The 21,732-nt window shown below is 43.6% G+C and overlaps 2 protein-coding genes across 4 annotated transcripts in view; both read right to left on the bottom strand.

Moving 5' to 3' along the window:
* Positions 1-12,840, bottom strand: part of Dennd5a (DENN domain containing 5A) — a 69,299-nt gene extending 56,459 nt beyond the window's left edge. For all 3 annotated transcript variants that reach the window (XM_059268957.1, XM_059268975.1, XM_059268965.1), the window contains exon 1: positions 12,701-12,840. In XM_059268957.1, the coding sequence (XP_059124940.1) occupies positions 12,701-12,806 (106 nt within the window). In that variant the 5' untranslated portion in view covers positions 12,807-12,840. The remainder of the gene's footprint in view (positions 1-12,700) is intronic.
* Positions 12,841-16,263: 3,423 nt separating this feature from the next.
* On the bottom strand, positions 16,264-16,709 carry LOC131900172 (small ribosomal subunit protein uS8-like). The gene has a single exon (XM_059251537.1). The coding sequence runs from the start codon at positions 16,691-16,693 to the stop codon at positions 16,313-16,315; it is 381 nt and encodes a 126-aa protein (XP_059107520.1). The 5' UTR covers positions 16,694-16,709; the 3' UTR covers positions 16,264-16,312.
* Positions 16,710-21,732: the final 5,023 nt, after the last annotated feature.

Genomic DNA, 21,732 nt, shown 5'->3' with positions numbered 1-21,732 from the left:
GTCAGTCTTTTCTTACCAATTCATTCTTTCCAAACTATACATAATTTATCCTGATAATGGGCAAAAAAATATTTTGCAGTTTCAGGTTTGATTTGCTTTTTTCAAATGTGCTTTTGGGTGCTGTTTTTGAGGCAGGAGCTCATGTATCCCACCCAGGCTGGCCTCAAACCTACTATAGAGCCAAAGGTGACCTTAAATTTCTGATCTTCCTGTTTTTACCTCCCAAAGGCCATAACTGCAGGCATTTGCCACCACCCTGCTTTCAAACGTGGTTGAGATTTCACATTTAGTGCCATCTAGCATAAATATACTTCTTGAAGAAATACTGAACAGAATCAAAGTTTTATTTTCTTTTTTGGCTCATGAAAACAAATCTAAGAAACTGAGAAGCTGCACAGATTCTAACAATGCAAGTTTTCTTAAGGCAGCAGAAGCCATGTTAGCCAGTTTATCATAAAATGAGCTCCAAAGTTTCTATCTCTAACATGCCAACAAGAAAACAAAACAAGTTCTGAAAACAAACATACCTCTGCCAGCACAGGAAAACAGAAGAGGGCTAGAGACAGAGCCCTAAGAAGGGATGCAGGTTCTAGCCCTCCCTATACCCTGCCCTTTGCAGCTCCACTTTGGCTGTTTCTCAATTACATCCTTTAGAATAAATGAGTAATAGTAAGTAAAGCACTCAACAAATACTGGCTCCTTTTTTTCCCTAAGGGCCGCCCTATGTATGTCCCTTCCAAATCTGTAGTCCTGAAAACAAAATGCAAGAATGCCCTTGGAGTTCCCCAATACTTCCCAAGAAAGAATACTCCACTGCAAGGACATGGTAACACATATCCACTTCACAGAACATACAGCAGAACCCAAGGTAGCCAATATCTCAAATGTGGTGGCGCACGCCTTTGATCCCAGCACTTGAGAGGCAGAGACAGGCAGATCTCTGAGTGTGATGCCAGCCTGGTCTACAGAGCGAGTTCTAGGACTGTCAGGGCTACACAGAGAAATCCTGTCTCCAAAAACCAAAAATAGAACATGGGTGCCTGGTGTTAATGTGCCCTCAAAGACAGAAAACTTCTTTACCCTTACCATCTTTTATAATAATAATTTTTTAAAGCAGAATTTTCTAACCACTAAAATTTTATGAATTGGTACTATCAAAACACAAACCAGCACTTGTTTTACAAAATATTCCTTTAAAGCACTGTACTGGTCTGATCAAAGCCTTGTTGTGTTTCAAGCCCAGCTGTGGATGGGAAATGGTTCACTCACTCTGTAGAATACCAAACAACAGCCAACAACAGACAAAAAAAAAGTAAAGGGGAGTTCGGCAGCATTAGCACACAGGAAACCTTTAATTTCAGCACTCAGGAAACAGGCAGGAGGATCCCTGTGAGTTCAAGGCCAGCCTGGTCTACAGAATGAGTTCCAGGACAGTCAGGGTTACACACAGAAACCCTGTCTTGAAAAATAAAAATAAAAAATTAAAATTAAAAAAAAAAAAGTAAGTGGGCTTTTTTCCAGCCAGTAACAGAATAGTTGCAGCACAGTATTTTAAAGTGTTAGCTCTGAATTACTTGCCCGTCTAAATATGAAAGGTAAAACAACCTGGCCTTTTAAAGGAAACACAGAAGAGCTTCCTTACCTTGTAATCATCGAAAAGATACAAAATAACAACACTATACATAAAGAGAGAAAAGTGATAAACATTACAATGTAATAATGCTTTTGTTCCTTGAAAGTCACCATCAAGAGACTAGAAAGGGAATGCTGGTAAATCCCAGCACTGGAGAAGCAGGGGCAGTTAGTTCTCTGTTAGTTCAAGGCCAGCCTGGTCTAAAGAGCGAGTTCCAGGACAGCCAGCTACACAGAGAAACCCTATCTCAAAAAAACCAAAGAAAGAAAAAAAGAGAGAGAGATTAAAAAGGGAAGGCACAGATTAGAAGATACCTTCATATATACCACAGACTCCCACCTAGGACATAGCAAGATTCCAGTAAGAACTTCCAGAGAAACCCTGTCTGGAAAAACAAAAACAAAAACAAAAACAAAAACAACAAAAAGTTAAAAGTACTCCTATGAAGCAAATTCTAACGAAATATCAATACTCAAAATCCTGAAACTACCCATGTGCCTAGCAAATGTAGAATTCAGAGACAAAATGTAGCAAAGTAACACAATGGAAAGCATACAAAAGTGAGAATGAACAATCTGAAACTACAACCAAAGTCACTGATTGGTTACGGTTAGGCTCTCAAACATAAGTTGTGAAAAAAAAATCAAAACACAAGGACTGGACTGTAAAGCACTAGTCTAACATGCTGGAAGCCCTAGATTCAATCCCTGGTATTGCCAGAAAAAAGGAAAAAGGTCCATGACAACTCCGAAATAAAGCAAGGACAAAAAGAAAAAAGAATCCAAGACAGAGCTGGGTGTGGTAGCACACGCCATCTTACCCAGCACTCAGGAGGCTGAGGCTAACACAAGATACTATCAAGGTGGAGACCCACCTGAAAACGAAGCCAGGCCTTGTGGAGTATGCCTGTAACACCCGCACTCTGGAGTCCAAGGCAGGAGACTAGAAGAGCTGAGAGCATAGCCTGGGCTATGTAGCAAGATAAATACACATTCATCTCCTTAATGTACAAATCATGGAATAATCAGACTCCAAAACCAAGTGTTCCTCCATCAACATCTCAGCTTCAAGTCTGACTCTGGCTTTCAGACTTTTAAAAATTCAGGAACTTTAATCACAGTCCTTGCTATTCTCTCTTACAGACCTCTCTTACATTCACTACTCAGCACTCAGGAAAGTTTTAAGTTTGGCTGATTAAGTTCCAAGAGGTTAAGTATTATGCCTTACATCAGAAAACCAGTTAAGATCTGAAAAGAAGCTGATGTCTTTTCATAATAATACAACAAGCCGTCATTAAGCACTTACTATATGAACCACTGTCTCCAGCAAAGTGAAGAACTTCGCCTAGCTGACTCTGGGTCAAGAGAAATTTCTAACACAGTTATGTGGGTCAAGAGAAATTTCTAACACAGTTATGTAATGTTTCAAGTTGTATAATGGATCAGGATTTTAGAATCAAGAGAAAGCTAAACTTCTTTTAAGAGTTTATTTCACTTATTTATTGTATGTGGGGGTCGCAGAACAAATTACTTTGGGAACAGATTCTTTCTCTCCACAGTGTGGAGAGGGCAGCATTGGTAGCAAGCAAATTTACTTTCTGAGCCATCTCATTGGCCCAGAAAAAAAAACTTTTTTAATGGTCATGTTAAATGAAAAATAGAAAAGATAAGGGAAAAAGACACTTTCCTAAAATTAAATCTCTAGTATGTAACAGTATATAACAAAATTAATCCCTATCTACATAACTAGGCTAAACCAACCTTATAGCTATCACTTGCAAACTACAAAAACAGAGTCTTGTCCAGCAGTGATAGCACTCACCTTTAACCCCAGCACTTGGGAGGCAGAGGGAGGCAGAGACAGGTGGATCTCTGAGTTCGAGGCCAGCTTGAGCTGTTACACAGAGAAACCCTGTCTCAAAAAAATAAATAAATAAAACATCAGAGATGATACACTGACCTTAAGAAAAGAATAAATTTAAGGCTTTAGAGATCGCTCAGTGGTTAAGGGCAGTTGCAAAGGATCTGGGTTCACGTCTGGCAGCTCACAAGCACCTATAACTCCAGGTCCAGGGAATCTAATGCCCCCTTCTGGCCTCAGTGGGTATGGCATACACGTGGTACACATACAAACAAGCAGGTTCACAAACAGAAAAGTAGGCACACACACATAAATAAAACTAAACTTTTTTTTTAAAGGTTTATTTATTTACTATGTATACAGCATGTATGACTGCAGGCCAGAAGAGGGCACCAGATCTCATTACAGATGGCTGTGAGCTACCATGTGGGTGCTGGGAATTGAACTCAGGACCTCTGGAAGAGAAGTCAGTGCTCTTAACCTCTGAGCCATCTCTCCAGACCCAAACTAAACTTTTTTTCCCCTTTTTTTGGTAGTGTTTGTGAACATGACTGTTTCATTGATTTCTTTTTTCAGTATATTTGTCATTCATATAGGAAAGCTAATGGTTCTTCTAATTTTGTGTGCAAGTATGTCTGTGCAGTGTGCCCAAAGGCCAAAAGGCATCAGATGCCCTGGAACAGGAGTTATAGCTGTTTGTGAGCTGTCATGTGAGTGCTGGGGAGAGAACATGAGTCCTCTGAAAAAGCAGCCAATGTTCTTAACCACTGAGCCATTGTTCCACCCCAACAGAACCGATTCTCTAGACTTTCCTGAAATGTCAGCTTAATGTATTATAATTAAAATGAGTGGAATTTGCCATCTATCTTATGAACCCTGGCCTGTGATTATTATTTCTAAGTCATTTTCTCCTGTTTCCATCACTTAAAATATTCTCAAAGTTTCTTGGTTATTTCCCCTATCATTTCTTTACAAGACCACAGAAATCACAAGCAGACCCCTGACTACCAACACAGAGGATGAGAACTGCACACTACATCAAGTACACCAAGGGACTTCTGAGGTTAGGAGATGCAAATCTTATCCTTTCTTCTTCAAAGAAAACAGACCACATGCAAAAAGCCTGAAACATCCTGAAAACACAGAGAGACACTGGGGTGGGGAGAGCACTAGCCTTCTTAGAACCAAAGCTCTACTCACTTTTTGATCTAAGATTTCCAGAACTGATAAGAGAGGGGAAAGAAGCAAAACCCACAGCCAGCTTTACTAACTGTATGTAAGGAAGCAGGTCATCTGCCTGATCTCCTGACACTGCAGCTCTACTCAGCTATGAGCTGGAGACTGAACCACAAAAAACCCACAGCATGTCATGTCATGTCATGCCAAACTCTGTAATTCAAGACAAGTCACTAGTCAAATGCCCCATCACCAAAATATTTTTTAAGTTTTAATTAAAAAGTAAAGTCATGCCGGGCAGTGGTGACGCACGCCTTTAATTCCAGCACTCGGGAGGCAGAGCCAGGTGGATCTCTGTGAGTTCAAGACCAGCCTGGTCTACAGAGTGAGTTCCAGGAAAGGCACAAAGCTACACAGAGAAAGCTTGTCTTGAAAAAAATTTTTTTTAAAAGTAAAGTCACATCAATACTGAGACAGCAGAGACCTGGATTCTAACAATTCTTTTCTAACTTGCTGGGTAAACACTGAACAAAAGATTTCTTTTTCCTTTTTTATTTTTTGTTTGCTTGTTTTTCGAAACAGGGTTTCTCTGTGTAACAGCCGAGGCTGTCCTGCAACTCACTCTGTAGACCAAGCTGGCCTGGAACTCACAGAGATCCACCTGCTTCTGTTTCCCAAGTGCTGAGATTAAAGGTATATGCCACCCCCACACAGCCAGGAGATTTTTTTTCCCCAAATGAAACTGAAAAAAATTAAAAATTGTTTAAAAGTACACTAGAAAACTATAAAAATCATTTAGAAACATTAATCATTACCATCTATCAAAAGTGGTGAATAGAGTCTCTTACTTCTAGCTCTTGATACTTTTTTGCTTCTGTGACCAATATACACGAACGCATGATCATGTTTTGCACACTGGGAAGTTTAGAACTCAAAGAATACTAAATGACAGCAACCTCCACAAACCTTCTCACTGCTCATACCACTCAGCATTCCACACAAGTATTTTAGACTAAATTAGCTAGTCCCATCTATACAGTAGGCCGCAGATTTTGTGTGTGTGTGTGTGTGTGTGTGTGTGTGTGTGTGTGTGTGTGTGTGTATGTATGTATATATGTATGTATGTATAAAAAAGTTGTTTTTTTGGGACAGGGTTTCTCTATGTAGTCCTTGGCTGTCCTGGAACTCACTCTGTAGACCAGGCTGACCTCCAACTCACAGAGATCCACCGCCTCTGCCTCACAGGTGCTGAGACTAAAGGTATTTGCCAACACTATCTGGCTGCTAGCAATCTTGTTTGTTTGTTTGTTTGTTTGTTTGTTTGTTTGTTTTGAGACTGGTCTCATGGTCACTATGTAGACCAGTCTATCTTTAAATCACAGATCTGTCTTCTTCTGCTTCAGGCAGGCACCACCATGCCTGTCCTGGCCTAGTAACATTTTCACCAGACCATAGTGTTTATATTCATTAACCAGATTTAGAATCACCTGTGACACAAAGATGGGTATGTCTTCAAGGGTGTTTCCAGTGAGGTGGGGAGTGGGGTGGGGAGACCTACCCTAAATGCACATGGAACCATCCCTCAGCTAGAGCCCAGACTGACTAAAAAAGAGGGAGAAAGTGAGCTGAGCACCAGCACCATCTCTCTTTGCTTCCTGGCTGCAGATGAAGTGATCAGCTGCCCCATGCTTCCACCATAATAATCTCCCTGCCATGATGGACTGCATCACCCCAGACTGAGCCAAGATAAACTCTTTCCTTCAGTTGCTTTTCAAGCAAGTATCTTAAGCATACTTACAAATTCAGTGGTCTAAACTCTACCTGTTGCTATTTTAATTCCTGGAGCTGTGTTTGATCCTCCAAGAACATTCTGAAAACAGCTTGTGATCCAGCATACCCTTTTACTGTCCACCATGCCAGGATCCTGTGGCTCACAGGCTCAAATACTCCAAACTAAAATCAACAACTGGCCAGACACAATGGTGCATGCCTTTATCTAGAGGCAGAGGCAGGTGGATCTCTGTGAATCTGAGACTAGCCTGTTCTACATACTGAGCTCTAGCCCAGCCAAGGATACATAGTAAGACCCCACCTCGAAAAAATAAAATAATAATAATAATAATAAATTAAAAAGTGGGCCAGCAAGATGGCTCAGCATGTAAAGATGCTTGCTGCCAATTCTGAGGACCTGAATTTGAACCCTAAAAGCTACACAATAGGAGAATCAACTCCCAAAAGTTGTCCTCTGATTTCCACATACATGCTATGACGCATGTACACCCATAAATATAAAAAAAAGGTAATAAAAAATTTTAAATCAATACAAAATACCTGGAATATGGACATTCTACTAATATCTACCTCACTTAATAACTGAAAGTAAACCTGAAAGTTTAGTAATGACAAACAAAATTTCATCACTGAATGGAAGTCACCAGCTTCTGTGGAAAGGCAAGCCTTTCGCAGAGGGCTGTTCCACAGCAGCAGGAACTGAAAGCACAGGGCCCCTTCTGTGTAAGTCCTGAGAGCTCTACACTCATCTGGTAATTACAGGAGCAGCGCCAGGCAAGAGCCAAGCAAAGCCCAACTACACCTTCTACCAGACTTAGCCAAAAAGGAAGTTTCTAAAAGGAAATGGGCCTGGAAAAGGATGTTACCAAAGGAGACTTTAGGCAAAGAAACTATTTTTAACCTAGGAAGGAAGGAAGGGCTGAACAGAATAAAGAATTTGATTTAAGCACTAAACACTGACTCAGGATCTCCTCATGAGAGGTGCAAAGCCCCAAAGTCATTAAAGTGAAGTCCACTCATTTTCCACGTGACCTTCACCACCTGAGGAAGGGGGGTGGGGGCTTTCTCGTGTTGTACCAGTTCAGTCTCGGAACAAATTCGCTATGTGTTTCAAACTGCCTTGGGCTGCGTCTTCATTTCCTGAGTGCTAGCCTTCTTCAGACTTCTTCCTTGTTCTACCTTGCAAAAGAAACACATGACCTTACTTGGGAAATCTCCCCCTACTACAGCAACCTTGACTTTGGGCAATCAGAAGCCTGAGGTGAGCCATCAAGATTGGAGTTTCCTGTAGCTAGTATGCTAGGTTTCAGGGCAGAGACACTGAGAATTGGCCTGGAACTCACAGACTGGTAGAGAAAGATCAAAATACTTTTTATTCATATTGACTCGTAGTTTGAAGAAACTCGCTTACCAAACATTTCTGGGGATCAAACCCAGGATTTCATGTATGCCAAACAAGCATTCTACCACTGGTTCACATCCCCAGTCAATTCATCAATCTTTATTTTAGGTGTGGGGGGGAGGGAGCACAGGGATGAGATGGAGAGTGGGGATGGAGGGGGAGCTAATCTCTCTGTATAGCTCAGGCTGGGCTAGAACTAGGGACGTACTGCCTCTGCCTCTAGTGCTGAGATTACAAGCATGCACTGTCACACTCAGCTCTCAAGCTTCATCTCTATAAAATGAGAAAAAGTCTATTTCTTTTAAATAAGATATCTTTCCTTAGCAGTCAGGAATAGGAAGTCAAAACCCACATTACACACATAGGATGGATAGCTACAACCAAAAAGACATTCAGCCAGGTCTGGTGGGTCACACCTATAATCCTAGCACTCAGGAGGCTGAGGCAGGAGGATCACCATAAGGTCAAGGCCAGCCTGAGATGTATCTTAAGTCCAGAGAAAGTCTGCCTGTGCTACAGGGTAAAAAAACTCTTGTCTCAAAACAAAGTAAAACAAGACAGAAAGATTGTACTGTTGGGAATACGTGGATGCTGGTGGAAAGAGCGGCTGGTGGGGCAATTGTGGAAAACAAACTAGCAAGCAATTGCTCAAAAGGTTAAACAAAGTTTCCATATGACCTAGCAATTTCATTCCTAGGTATGCAAGCCAAGGGAAACCCAACCATATGCCCACCAAAAACCATGTATGAAATGTTCACAACATTACTCATAATAATTAAAAAGTAGAAACAACTCAAATATTAATCAACTAATTGTATGTTTTATGTCACAGAATACTAATCAGCCACAAAAAAAAAAAACAAAACAAAACAGTAGAGTCATGTGTGGTGGTGCACATCTAATTCAAGCAGGTGGAGGCAAGAGGTAGAGGCAGAAGGATCCAAATTCAAGGCCAGCCTTGGCTACATGAGTCTGTCTTAATTGGGAAACAAACAAATAGAAACCTGAGCCTGAATAAAAGGCCTTAACGTCTGCTTCTGTCCCATCATACAAGTATCTTACTTCTCTCATCCCCATTAGACAACTGCAAAGCACACAAACCATCACTCAAGTAGCAGGAAAGACGAATGGGACGTGGCATGGAAAACAAACACTCTCTTCCTTCCTCTGCACCTTGGTTTCTCATTTGTAAAATCAAGTTATATGATCTCTAAGTATGCTTCCCTGTCTGACATTTCGTAGCCTTAAAGTTCCAATTTTATCCAGGTACAGTGGCACACACATAAATCCTAGTTCAAGGAAGCATACTTAGCGATCATAATGGCCTGAGCTTCCTACACAGGGAGTCACAGGTTAGCCTGGACTACGTGGCAAGACATCATTTTCAAAAAGAAAAACCATTCTAATCTCAGTGCTCAGTACATCTAAGAATTTCCACCTGACAAGTCCTCTGCTCTGGAGTTCCTAGACAGAATTTTCCATCTCTTCAAAAGGGACATTCAGGGTGCTGGAGAGATGGCTCAGTGGTTAAGAGCATTGGCGGCTCTTCCAGAGGACCCTGGTTTAATCCAGCACCCCACATGGCAGCTCACAACTGTCTGTAACTCCAGTTTCAGGGGATCTGGCATCCTTACACAGACACACATGCAGGCAAAACACCAATGCACATAAAATTTTTTTTAAAAAAAATTTTTAAGGTGACATTTAGAGATTATTTCTTTTTTTTTTTTTTATTTTGGTTTTTCAAGACAGAGTTTCTTGTGTAATAGCTCTGGTTATCCTGGAACTCACTCTGTAGACCAGGCTGGCCTTGAACTCACAAAGATCTTCCTGCCTCTGCCTCCCAAGTGCTAGAATTAAAGGTATGTTCCACCACCACCCGGTGCCTTTCTTTTAATGTGACTATTAGCTAATCTTCTCTTCCAGCCCACACTATTTACCGCATCCCTAGATTTCTATGATCCTTGACTGTGTCAGCATAGAAAAGATTCTGAAAGGATTTTTTCCCTAATTTTAATTTTTACTTTCTGCTTTTTTTATAACAGGGTCTCACTATGCAGCCAGGCTGGTCTGGAATTGACACACATCTGTCTCTATCTTCCTGATGATGAAATTACTTGGAAGCATTTTTAATTTTGGTTTCTTTTTCTTTGAGATGAGGGTCTCATGTAGCCCAGGATAAACTCAAACTAGCTATGTAGACAAGGATGACCTTAAATGTCTAACTCTCCTGCATCTTGAACCTTCCCAGTGCTAGGATTACAGATGTGGACCACTATACCCAGCCTGTCTAAGCATCTCTGATTTGCTTTTTCTGGACATAGCTTGTTTTGTTTTGTTTTTGAGTATTTGGAAACTACCAGAGAAATAATACAACTTAACTGGATTGGAGAAAAGAACATAGGTTCCTCTCAGTGCCTAACCAGAGAATCTGAGCGCAATTCCTAATTTCATATAGTTTCACGGACTATGACATCACCAATTTGGGAGCAATCAAACAGGCTAAGGAGAGAAAAATGCACCCTAGAGAGTCTCAGCATGGACTGCACAAAGTTATTTGTATTCTGTTTTGTTGTGCTCAAAGAGTCCCCATGGGTCATCCATATTCCCCAATCAACCCACCAGAAGTGAAAAGGGTGGAAAAAAAAATCCCTCAATCAGTGTCTGCTCTAACAAAGGCAAGCTATTGGATAAACGATCTTGGCATTATACTACTGCAACCAAATTTAAAAATACACAAAATGCCTTCTTACACGTTTCTCAAACTCATCCCTTTCTTTATTTTCCCAATAAGCTTGCATAGGGATAGAATTTTAACTTGCTGAGAAGCCAGATAATTAACAGGTATTCATAAAGAGAATAACATTTCTTTTTTGGTAAACGATAATGCTTTTTTTAAGTTTCAGTTTAAGTTTTCAGTAAAACCTTTTTAGTTGCAGTGCTGGTTATCTAATCTGCTTGAGGCACAAATATTGCCAACAGCAAAGCAACACTGTCTCATCCGAACCCAAACCCCATTTTCTTTTCTTTCCTTAATGTCCTGAGAATGACCTGGAACTCCAGACTCCCCTGCTTCCACCTCCCAAGGGCAGGCAGGGTTTACACCACCCCTTAAGGCTGTCTTTATTTTCTAAAACCAAATATCTACACAATTTAGCATACATTCAATGGCACAATATAAAAATAACAATAGTTATTCTACCTTTGAGCTTCATCCAGAAAATTGTTATTTTTATTATTTTATTCATCCAGAAAAACTGTTGTTTTTAACCCTTCTCAACATGTTAGTTTGCTTTTCTTTTTTCTTTTTGGCCAGGGTCTCACTACGAAGCCCTGCCTGGCCCTAAACTTGTGGCAATCCTCCTGCTTCTGCGTCGCAAGTGCTGGAATTATAAATGCACACCACCACTGGTGACCATGTTACTGTTTTTTAAAGACTTCCAGAGGGGCTACTATATACAGCACAATGTCACCACAGAAGCGCTGGACCAACCGTCAAGAGCTACAAGCCCTGCTCTCCTTGTGGGCCTCACTTTCCTCTCAGATCCTCTCCAACACCAAGACCTAGAACCGTATTCCAACAACTACATCATCCCAAAGTCTAAAGTTATACATATGAAACAGATGACAACATCTGTCTGTAGTGTAGAATTAGACGACATAAAAAGGTGAGCTTGGAATACTAAAGTTGCCCCCAACAGGAGGCTCAGCTAGCATCAATCCATTACTACTTCATGATTTTTTAAATAAAGTATCAGTTTCTCATATGTTAAAAAGACAATCCATTTTTGCCATCTGAAGTGGGCACTTAGTTTTTTTCAAAAGAAATACTGGAATTTTTCTGGTGACCAAAAAAAAAAAAAAAGCAAAACTGTCCTAGCATCTCTTAAGCAGAGTGAAATCAGTCAACAGGATGATCACTTTCAAAAGGGGAAACTGTACAGCGCGCAGTGACCACACCGACCGCGACAGAAAGGGAAAGGAGTTCCCCTCATCAAATCGGTATGACATAACTTTAAAGTCTAACGCAAGCCTCCACCCACTGAAACATGCTTACTGGCCACTCCAGACAAAAACTTTTCAAAACTGTCGCAACTCAAGGGTTTCAGTGCGGGCGCGGAGGAATTCACCGGGGATTTCATAATTCTTACACTTTCAAGCAATGGGTGCCAAATCTCGTCAGGACCTCACTGTCACTCCCCCACCACTTCCCCTTTGAAAGATAACTTGAGAGGCATCAGAACACAGCACAACCTGTCCAACTGGGACGTCGCCCTTTTATTCACAAATGACCCTCGCCTAGTAAAGGACATAACTTTGATAAAAAGGCATGGCCCCGGGTGCAAGTTCTTTTCTAGTGCCAAGGGAGAAATCATTCTTCGTGTAACTCGAGTTCAATTTGTCACTTGGTGTCTCATCCAGAGGGGTAGAGCAGTGGGGGAAAAGCCCGGGGCCTGGCCTGCTCAGAAGTGAGTTATAACGGTTTTGAGGAACTGGTATCACCGGCTTCTTGGGAAGAGGCCAGATAAACTCAAGTTTTTGTTTTGCTCTTTTGAAAAGTCTGGGTGGGACTAACTCTCTCCAGGACGGGAGCTAACTTCTACCCTCCCAAAAGGGTGCTGGAAGGCACGCTCCCCTTCTTTCTGCACTAAACCACTCGACCTCCTGGGCGCCCACAGCGCCCGCGTCCTCGCAGGTCGCCGACGCCGTGCCCACCGCGCGTGGGGCAGCAGGCCCTCGGCCCCGCGCGCGCGTCCCGTCCCCTCGCCCGACCCTCGCCGGGCTCCCGGGACAAAGCGAGGACCGCGGGCCCCCGCCCGGGCTCGGCGCGCACTCACCCGACAGCTCGTCCGGCTCCAGCCCGGTCTCGGTGTCCAGCCCGCAGATGACAAAGTAGTCGGCGAAGCGACTGGGCGCCGAGCCCCCTCCGCCGCCGCCGCTCATGGCGCCGGGCCGAGCCGGGCGAGCCGCGCGGAGCCGAGCCCCCGCCCCCGGCCGCCCGCTCGCCCTCGGCCGCCGCCGCTCCCGCCGCCGCCGCTACCGAGGCTCGGGCCGCCGCCCCCGGGCCTGGCCGGGTCCCAGCGGCCGCCGCTGCCGTGCCGGGGCAGGGGGGCGCTGGACCACCCCGCGCCGCATCCTGGACTGTCCTCCGCGCCGCGGCCTGAGCAAGCCTGAGGAAGGGCAGAGAGCGGCTGCCCGCCCCACCGCGGCCCCCCACCCGCCGCCGCCGCTACCGCCGCCGCGTGCGCACGCGCGGTCGGGGAGGGGCGGGCGCCGGGCGCAAAGGATGACGTGATGCTCTTTGGGCCCCCGGGGCCCGGGCTTCCAGAGCTGTCGCCGCCGCAGTGTAGCCAGCGGCCGGCCGCCGGGATCCCGCGACTACGGCAGCCTTCACGGGACTGCGACGCCCTTTGGAAGACTGGGGGGTTGCGGAAAGAGTGGGCCGTGGGGGTAGAGCTGAGACCCTGGCCCGTGCTGACGGTGTCACCGGGATAGAGTTTCAGGACTGAGCTGTGAAGCCCACTGGATCCTGGTCCTAGACTGTCACCACACAACAGCTTCTCCTTGTCGCCGTTCCTCGGTGTCAGTGACGGGGCTTTCCCAAAAGATCTGAGGAAACCCTGTTCTTGGGAGAGGGTGGGTCAGTTTATCTTATATTTACCCTTAGTTTGCAGATAGGGAAACTGAGGTTCAACGAAAAGCAAGAGACAAAACCTACTCTTGAAAGGTGAGACAGCTCACCACCCCGCACCCCACAAGGAGGGCTTCTTCCGTGCACCAAGCTGTCTCTCCACCTTCTAAGAGGCCCCAGCCACTTAGAAGTTGTGCTTTTCATGCTGTCAGAATTTGCCCGCCTTCCCTCCCTCCCTTTTTCCTTCCTTCCTTCCTTCCTTTCTTCCTTTCTTCCTTCTTTCCTTCCTTCCTTCCTTCCAGTGTGCCTGAGAGAGTGAAACCTCCTGACCCTGTCTCTGACCTCAACAACAGATTTCATTCCCCCAGAAAATAGACAGATGTGTCATTTCTTTTGTTTTTTGAAAGGGGTCTCACTGTGTAGCCCTGACTGACTCAGAATTCACTATGTGCTTGTACCGACCTGTAGCGATTCTCTTACTTCTGCCTCCTTGGTGCTGGGCTTACGGGTCTGCACCGCCACACCAGGCTCAGGTGGGTCTTTTAACTTAACATCAGACGCCACGAAAGTGATACACTGTAGTGATTGCTAGCATGGGCTGTGAAAACAGTCCTCCGGTCTGAATCCCTACTTTTTATAATTTATAGTGTGATGTTGGCAAGTTATTTATGTAATCTGTAGGTGCCAGCAGGCATTGTTTTTGTGAAAGCATAAAACAAATGTCATGTATAGGTAAAGTGGTGAGGATTATATCCAGAACATAAAAGACACTCCAGAAACATAACACTTCATCGTCATTGTTGCAGAATGGTGTGCTCAAGGTCTGCTCTGGCAGGCAGCCAGCGAAGGACTATAGAAAGCAGTTGGCTTTCCCAAGGGCTGAACCTGGGCTCTCTCCTGGGTTCTGTCTCCAGTATTTCTCTCAAGTACTGGATCCCTTCGGGAGCATGGCCGAGAGGTCACAACCAACATCACTGGAAACCATAGCATCTGCTCCCTGGATCTAACCTCCCTGAACAGATGGAAGAAAACTCGAGAGATGAGGGCAGCTTTACAAAGTCCATCTGAGGTGATGCCACCTTATACTGCATGCTTGCTTGGGGCAAGGACTGTGCAGGGGGCTCAGAGAGCTAAACAGAGCAAGGACAAGGAAACCTGTTGTTGTTGGGTCATGGTCAGGGAAGGCTTCCAGAGATCCAGGGGATAAACAAGAAATTCTTACATCAGATACATAACATGGGCCACAACAGAGTGGAAAAACCCATACCTTTGGGCAGCATCAAGGAATGCACTAACATGGAAGGTAGGAAAGTCAGGTATGATGGAGCAAGCCTATAATTCCAGCATGCTGGAGGCCAAGCAAAAGGATTGTAGATCTGAAGCCAGCCTGACCATACAGTACAGACCCGTCTCAAAAAAAAAAAAAAAAAAAAAGCAAACTGAGCCAGAGTATTAACAAGGGTTGAAAACTGAAAACAGAGTGGGAGAAAAGGGTTAGGGCAGGACAGGCTTCAAGTGCCAGGTATAAAACTGACCCTAGAAAGAGTACAGATTATGTACAATTAAAGGATCACTGGAGGTGATATTATAGAGGAGACTTGGGGGGGATTTCAATTAAAACTAAAGAAAAAAAGAAGAGATTTGGAAAAATGAATAAATGTCCTCAGTTTTAAAGTCCAGAAATGTTTTACCCAGACTAGCCAGCTGCTAGATCTCTCTTATGCTAACTCAACCCATAAGACACACGTTGAAAACAAATCTGACAGTATTAATTTGTCTTGAAAAATGGTAGCTGCTCAGAGACCCAGAATACTCAACTGTAAAGTGATCTCCTTCCCAGCAGTAAATATGCTTAGCAGAATAATTGCTTCTTAGAGAGTCAGAGGAAATATAGAACTCGACATCACTAGTTAGTGACTAAGTCTCTGTTCCCACTCCTCATACTAGCTGTGTAAAGGAGGCACATCAATTAACCTCTCCTGGACAAGAACTGTCATTCCTTTTTTTTTTTTTTAATTATTGTGTGTGTGATTTTTAAAATTTATTTATTTTCATTTTATTTGCATTGGTGTTTTGCTGCATGTATGACTGTGTGAGAATATCAGATCTTGAGTTACAGACAGTTGTGAGCTGCCATGTGGGTGCTGGGACTTGAAACAGGTCCCCTGGAAGAGCAGTCAGTGCTCTTAACCACTGAGCCATCTCTCCAGACCCCATCATTCTTTTTTTTTTAATTACTTTATTTTTATTTTTTATTTTATGTGTATTGGTGTTTTGCCTGCATGTATGTCTGTGTGAGGGTGTCAGATCCCCAAAGCTGGAATTCCAAGCAGGTGTGAGCTGCCATGTAGGTGCTGGGAATTGAACCCAGATCCTCTGGAAGAGCAGCCAATGCTCTTAATTGCTTAGCCATCTCTCCAGCCCCAAGAACAGTCTTTGTGTGTGTGTGTGTGTGTGTGTGTGTGTGTGTGTGTGTGTGTGTGTTTGAGACAGGGTTTCTCTGTGTAGCTTTGCACCTTTCCTGGAACTCACCCTGTAGCCCAGGCTGGCCTCGAACTCAAAGAGCGATCCACCTGCCTCTGCCTCCCAAGTGCTGGGACTAAAGATGTGTGCCACTACTGCCCGGCCCATTCAGTTATTCTTACCTCTCAATAGATTACAGTGCAGATTCAGAAATTAATTGAAGAATTAATGGATTTTAAATATTGAGAGTATTGTATACTTGCATTGTTTTGTTTGAAACAAGGTCTCTCTTTTTTTTTTCCCCACAGTCTATGGAGGCTTTTTATTAATGCGTTTTACATCTCTAGAAAAAGAATCACAGGATTTTTCCTCCTGTGTGTTTTCGTCTTGCTTCTTCATGGTCCATGATGCCAGCTGAGGTTGTCAGTACAATGAAGCCAAGCTGACGGGATGGGAGCAGATTGTTCTGCCAGTTTTCTAGGTCTTTGAGTTGCACGTCAAATCTAGGGCTTATCACTCCACACTTGGTCAACCTGCCTGTGAGGTTCACGACGATTTTCCCAGCTCTGTGGTCGTCAATGATTTCAAACTCACCAATGTAACCATGCTTCATCATCACAGTCAGGAACCTAACGATGACTTTGGAGCAGGGCCTGATGAGGACCTGGCATTTGCCTCTCTTCTCAGCATTGTTGATGCTCTTGAGAGCATCAGCCAGGACATTCATGCGCACCATGGTGTCAGCGCAGAAAGATGGCCGAAAGAGCAGGGTCTCTCTATATAACCCAGCTGACCTGGAATTGCCTATATGACCCAGGCTGGCCTTAAATTTGAGATCCTCCTACCTCAGCATCCCAAGTGCTGGGATTATGGACATGTACCTCCATGTCTGACTATAATATACTCCTTTATATTTAAGAATATCTTTGTTACACTTATTTATATCGGAGAGAGTGTGTGTGTTCATGCAATGGCATGCATGTGGAAGTCAGGACAACTTAGGGGAATCCATTCTTGTCTTCGATGATATTGGGTTCACAGGATGGAACTCTAGTTATCAGACTTGGCAGCAAGCACCTTCATCCACTGAGCCATTTCATCAGCCCAATATATAATGTTTTTTATAAACACAACCGGGGGTGCCCAATTCAGCATGACAAGTAAGTGGATATCTGAGGGGACGTAATTACAGAAATGGGTGGGAATCAGAGTGCATCTGGAGTGTTCATGGTGCAATAAGGAGGCTAGGGGGCATTAAGAGGACTGAGTTTGGGGAGAAGATAGTAAGTGATGCTTGCACTTCACTATAAAAATCACATCTCTCCTTCTATGGTGTGTGTAGAGCTGTTCCTAGAAGACAAATGCCTCAACAGGAACACATTTTCTGGTTTCCTTGAATCCACATGGCTAGTTTGAAACAATGGGATATTTAAGGAGTGTTGGCATGTAGCTCCTAGATCAGGACAGTTAAGAAAGGAGAACTTGCCGGGAGGTGGTGGCACATGCCTGTAATCCCAGCACTCAGGAGGCAGAGGCAGGTGAATCTCTGTGAGTTCGAGGCCAGCCTGGTCTACAGAGCTAGTCCAGGACAGACTCCAAAGCTACAGAGAAACCCTGACTCAAAAAACCAAAAAGGAGAACTTGAGTTGGGGATTTAGCTCAGTGGTAGAGCACCTGCCTAGCAAGCGCAAGGTCCTGGGTTAGGTCCTCAGCTCTGAAAAAAAAAAAAAGAAAGAAAGAAAAAAAGAGAAAGGAGAACTTCCCTTAGTGGTAAGGCTCACCTTTGATCCCAACACTGGAGGGAGAGAGTCAGGTGGGTCTTTGTAAATTCAAGGGCAGCCTGGTCTACAGAGCAAGTTCAAAGCCAGCCAGGGATACACAATGAGACCTCTCTTTAATAAACAAATAAGCTTACTTTTAAATTATTTATTTACTGGTATTTTGTTTCCATGTTTGTCTGTGTGAGGATGTCGAATGCCCTGGAACTGGAGTTACAGACAGCTGTAAGTTGTCATGTAGGTGCTGGGAATTGAACCAGGGTCCTCTAGAAGAGCAGCCAGTACTCTTAACCACTAAACCATCTTTCTAGCCCCAAGATTATTTTTTAATGCCAAGATTGGAGATGTAGCTCAGTGATGACCCTGACTCTATATATTTGATAAATAGTTTGCAAATCAGTTCAAAGGCACATGACATTACTTCTCTTCTTCCTCTCTCCAGTCTCACATCTTCCCTGGGATATAAAAGAACAGCAGGGCTACACTCTGCAAGAGCACCTCTAAAAGAAAGGGGAGGAAGAAAATGGTCACAAAAGTTCAGCTCAAGAGCAGAGAGAAAATGAACTGACAGGAAAGGTCTACAGATGCACTCAAAGCTAAACACTGCCTTTTGAGCCAAAATGAAGTTACTGACATATTTTGCACCAAACTAGCGGTATAATTACCCATTTCCAATGTAGAAAGGGTTCCAACAGTGAAAACTAAGAATAACCCAAATTACTCAGCTACACCATACAGGTTAAAGAAACTAGTTTACGCAAACATGGGAATAGTATACAGATAGATAACAAGCAAGAAGAGAAATAAAGGGGGGGGAAGAGATTTCAATATGTACTAATGTGGAACATATCAGTACAAAATATTAGTTAATAAGCAAGATAGGCAAGCTTGGCTACATAGGCTCCTCTATCAAACAAATAAATAATAGCAAAAACAAAACAACAACAAAAACAGGTGTCAGAGCGATGGCTCTGTGGTTAAGAGTGCCCACAGTTCTTCCAGGGAACCTGAGTTCAGTCTGAGCACCCATTTCAGGTGGCTCACAACCACCTGTGCCTTAGTTACTTTTCTATCACTGTTATAAAACATCTTGACCAAGAGTCAATACATTTAACTGGGCTTATGGTTTCAGAGGGTCAGAGTCCGTGATGGCAGAGCAAAGGTGTGGTGGTAGGAACAGCTGAGAGCTCACATCTTGATTTGCAAGTAGAAGGCAGAGAGGTACTCTGGGAATAGCACCATTCTTTTGAAAGCTCAAGGCTGCCCCAGTGGGGTACCTCCTCCAATAAGCCCACACCTCCTGATCCTTCCCAAAGACTTCTACCTACTAGGGACATTTGAGCCTATGCGGGACATTTTCATTCAAACCACAGCCTATAACTCAGTTCCAGGAAATCTAATGACCTCTGGCTTCCATGGATAACTGCATGCACATGGTATACATAAACTCACACACACACACATACATTTTTTAAAAAATTAAAGACAAATTAAAAAACAGAGACTGAAGAGATAACTCAGCAGTTAAGTGCACTTGCTGCTCTTGTAAAGGACCAGGGTTCAGTTCCCAACAGCCACATGACAGCTCCTAACTGTATGTAACTCCAGTTCCAGGAGATCAGTACATATGTGGTACACATACATACATGCAGGCAAACACTTGTGCACATGAAATAAAAACAAATACTGGGGGTTGGGGATTTAGCTCAGTGGTAGAGCGCTTGCCTAGCAAGCACAAGGCCCTGGGTTTGGTCCTCAGCTCAAAAAAAAAAAATACTGTGAAACAAATTCACTTAGGGAAAAAAATAAAGGGTTAAGGATATAGTTTAGTCAGAAGACAGCTCTGAATTCAACCCCAGCATCACATAAACTAAGTATTGTGGCAAAGATCTGTAATTCTAGCCCTCAGGAAGTAGAGCCAGGAAGCTCAGATTAGGAGTTCAAAGCCATCCTTAGCTATATCTGGAGTTTCAGGACAGCTTGAATTATACGAGGTCACACACACACACACACACACACACACACACACACACACACACACAGAGAGGCAAAGTACATTGAGTATGATGGTACACACCTATAACCTTGGACAGAGAAGCAGAATTCCAGTTCAAAACTAGCTTGAGATACATAGCAAGACTCTGCCTCAAAGCAAAGGGCTGATGTATACAGTTCAGTGGTAGCCTAGCACACACAAAGCCCTGGGTTCAATCCTCAGCGCCTAAGAAACGTGTAAAAAAGTTACAGAATTGTACACAGTAGCTGAAACACAGAAGCAACCCAAGTGTCCACTGGCAGATTAATGGACAATGGATAAGCAAAATGTAATATAGACCACAAGAGAATATCATTAAGCCCTTAAAAAGAAGGGAATCAGACTAGGGTGCAGCCCAGTTGGTAGAATGCCTGCTCAACATGAACCAAGCCCTGCACTCCATCCTCAGCATGGCAGGAATGAGACAGCAGCACAGACATTGTTGTAATTTCAGCACTCGGGGTGTAGATGCAAGAGGATCAGAAGTTCAAAGTCATTTTTATCTACATAGGGAGGTAAGGGTCAGGCTAGGCTACACGAGACCCTACTTTTTAAATTATATATATAATTTAATTATATGTAATATATATATATATAGTAGTTAGGGTCTGGAGAGATGGGTCAGTAGTTAAAAGCATTTGATCTTGCAGAAGACCAGGGTTCAGTTCCCAGCATCCACACAGTTGCTCACAATCAGCTGTAAACTCCAGTTCCAGAAGATCCAACCCCTTCTTCTGGCCTCTGTGGGCACTGTGCACACAATGTACACAGACATACATGCAGACAAAACATCCTGTCTTAGTTAGCGTCTCTATTGCTTCAATGAAATGACCAAAAAGCAACTTGGGGAGGAAAGGGTTTATTTGGCTTATGCTTCCATATCACTGCTAAGAAGTCAGGACAGGAACTCAAGCAGGGCAGGAACCTGGAAGCAGGAGCTGATGCAGAGGCCATGGAGGGGTGCTACTTACAGGCTTGCTTCACATGGCTTGCTCAGCCTGCTTTCTTATAGAACCAGGACCACCAGCCCAGGGACGGCACCATCCACAATGAGCTGTGCCCTCCTCCATCAATCCTAATTAAGAAAATGCCCTACAGGTTTGCCTGCAGCCTGATTGTGGAGGCAGTTTCTTAATTGGGGTTGCCTCCTCTCAGATGACTTTAGCTTGTGTCAGGTTGACATAAAACTAGACAGTACATACCCATACACATAGAATTTAAAGAAAAAATTTTGTGGTTTTTCAAGACAGGGTTCTCTGTGTAGCCCTGGCTGCCCTGGAACTAGCTCTGTAGACCAGGATAGCTTTGAACTCATAAAGATCTGCCTCCCTCTGCCTCCCATGTGCTGGAATTAAAGGTATGTGCTACTGTCACCTGGCTTAAAAATCAAAAGGTTTTTTTTTGTTTTGTTTTGTTTGTTTGTTTGTTTGTTTGTTTGTTTTTTGGTTTTTCGAGACAGGGTTTCTCTGTGTAGCTTTGCGCCTTTCCTGGAACTCGCTTTGGAGACCAGGCTGGCCTCGAACTCACAGAGATCCGCCTGCCTCTGCCTCCCGAGTGCTGGGATTAAAGGCGTGCGCCACCACCGCCCGGCAAAAATCAAAAGTTTTAAAATTCTAAAAAAAAAAAAAAAAAAAAAAAGTATTTGCTTTGCTCAATGAAAAGTTCTACTGTGTAAACAAAGGAACCCACTGATCCTTCACCAATACAGTTTGTTCTTTTATTTCTATTATTTGTTTTGAGACACAGTCTCACTACATTGCCCAGGCTGTTAGGCCACGGTCTCTGGAGTGTTAGGGTTATAAGCATGTGTCACCATGCTCAATAATCATAGCCATCTCTGATTGATTTTTACCTAACAGGTCACAACTATTTCACTTTCTCACACCCTACTGCCCCACCTTGCTTAGAAACAGGACTCCTCCTGTCTCTCAACAACTCACTTTCTAAAAGAATTGAAAATCA

Source organism: Peromyscus eremicus, chromosome 1 (assembly GCF_949786415.1).
Source record: "Peromyscus eremicus chromosome 1, PerEre_H2_v1, whole genome shotgun sequence".
NCBI classification, from domain to species: Eukaryota; Metazoa; Chordata; class Mammalia; order Rodentia; family Cricetidae; genus Peromyscus; species Peromyscus eremicus.
This window is presented reverse-complemented; position numbering and strand designations above follow the sequence as displayed.